General features: G+C 67.8%; 1 protein-coding gene across 1 annotated transcript in view; it reads right to left on the bottom strand.

Annotated features, from left to right (window-relative positions):
• Positions 1–1,620, bottom strand: part of LOC107199412 (lysine-specific demethylase 5C-like) — a gene marked incomplete at both ends in the record, with an annotated part of 8,288 nt that overhangs the window by 2,268 nt on the left and 4,400 nt on the right. The window contains 2 exons of the mRNA XM_019005538.2: positions 3–182; positions 1,007–1,206. Coding sequence (XP_018861083.2) covers positions 3–182; positions 1,007–1,206 — 380 coding nt within the window. The remainder of the gene's footprint in view (positions 1–2; positions 183–1,006; positions 1,207–1,620) is intronic.

Genomic DNA, 1,620 nt, shown 5'->3' with positions numbered 1-1,620 from the left:
CAGTGGAGGTAGTTGATGGAGTAGCTCCAGTGGTCCTCGATGTGCCAGCAGAAGGCCGAGAACACCATGCCCACGTAGAGCCAGGGCACCTTCATGCCCGAGATGTCGGCGTTGATGTGGCACAGCACCGACTGCTGCAGCACCGGCATCACGTTCAGGTTCCAGCCGCTGCCCGCGTACTCCTGGGGGAGTGACGGTGTCACCGGGGGACAGGGACAGCCCCGGGGGCACAGGGACAGTGTCACCCCATGGGGACAGTGGGGACGGCGTCACCCCACGGGGACAGGGACAGACCCGGGGGCACAGGGACAGCATCACCCCATGGGGACAGGGACAGCCCCGGGGGCACAGGGACAGTGTCACCCCATGGGGACAGCGGGGATGGTGTCACCCCACGGGGACAGGGACAGCGTCACCCCATGGGGACAGCGGGGACAGTGTCACCCCATGGGGACAGGGACAGCGTCACCCCATGGGGACAGCGGGGACGGTGTCACCGGGGGACAGGGACGGTGTCACCCCATGGGGACAGGGACAGCCCCGGGGGCACAGGGACAGCGTCACCCCACGGGGACAGCAGGGACGGTGTCACCCCACGGGGACAGGGACAGCCCCGGGGGCACAGGGACAGTGTCACCCCATGGGGACAGCGGGGACGGCGTCACCCCACGGGGACAGGGACGGCGTCACCCCACGGGGACAGGGACGGCGTCACCCCACAGGGACAGGGACGGCGTCACCCCATGGGGACAGCAGGGACAGTGTCACCCCATGGGGACAGCGGGGATGGTGTCACCGGGGGACAGGGACAGCGTCACCGGGGGACAGGGACAGCCCCAGGGACAGTGTCACCCCATGGGGACAGCGGGGACAGTGTCCCCAGGGGGACACAGGGACAGCATCACCCCACGGGGACAGCGGGGACAGCCCCACGGTGACAGCAGCACCCCCCAGAGGGACAGGGGACACCGTGTCACCCCGGGGAGGTGACAGTGCCCTGTCCCACCTCCTCCTCGGGGGACAGGCGCCGTTTGCCGTCGCGCACGGGGAAGCCGGAGCCGAACTCCTTGGAGTGGATGTCGGCTCCGTACTCCACGGTCACGTCCTCCTCGATGCTGTTCACCAGGCGCCAGAACTCCTTCTCCACCAGCTCCGTGGGCACCATCTGCGGGCAGGGGGCTTCAGGGGGCGCAGGGAGGGGATTGGCTGCCCCGGGGGTCCCCGCCCCCCCAAAAAACCACCCCGAGGCGGTTTGGGGTGGGGGAGGGGAAATTCCCGTTATTGACAATAAATGAGTGGGGGTTGGGGGGTGTTGGGGGACATTTGGGTGGCGCCCCATGGACGGGGGGGACACTTGGGGTGACACCAGATGGCATCAGGTGACTCCCCCAAGCTGTGCCCCCTTGTTCAGACCCCACCAGTGCCAGGGGTGACAGGAGGTGACAGTGCCAGGGGTGACAGGAGGTGACAGTGCCAGGGGTGTGGAGGTCACAGGAGGTGACACTGCCAGGGGTGTGGGGGTGACAGTGCCAGGGGTGTGGAGGTGACACTGCCAGAGGTGACAGGAGGTGACAGTGCCAGGGGTGTGGAGGTGACACTAACAGGGGTGTGAGGGTGACA

This window comes from Parus major, unplaced genomic scaffold (assembly GCF_001522545.3).
Source record: "Parus major isolate Abel unplaced genomic scaffold, Parus_major1.1 Scaffold668, whole genome shotgun sequence".
NCBI lineage: Eukaryota > Metazoa > Chordata > Aves > Passeriformes > Paridae > Parus > Parus major.
This window is presented reverse-complemented; position numbering and strand designations above follow the sequence as displayed.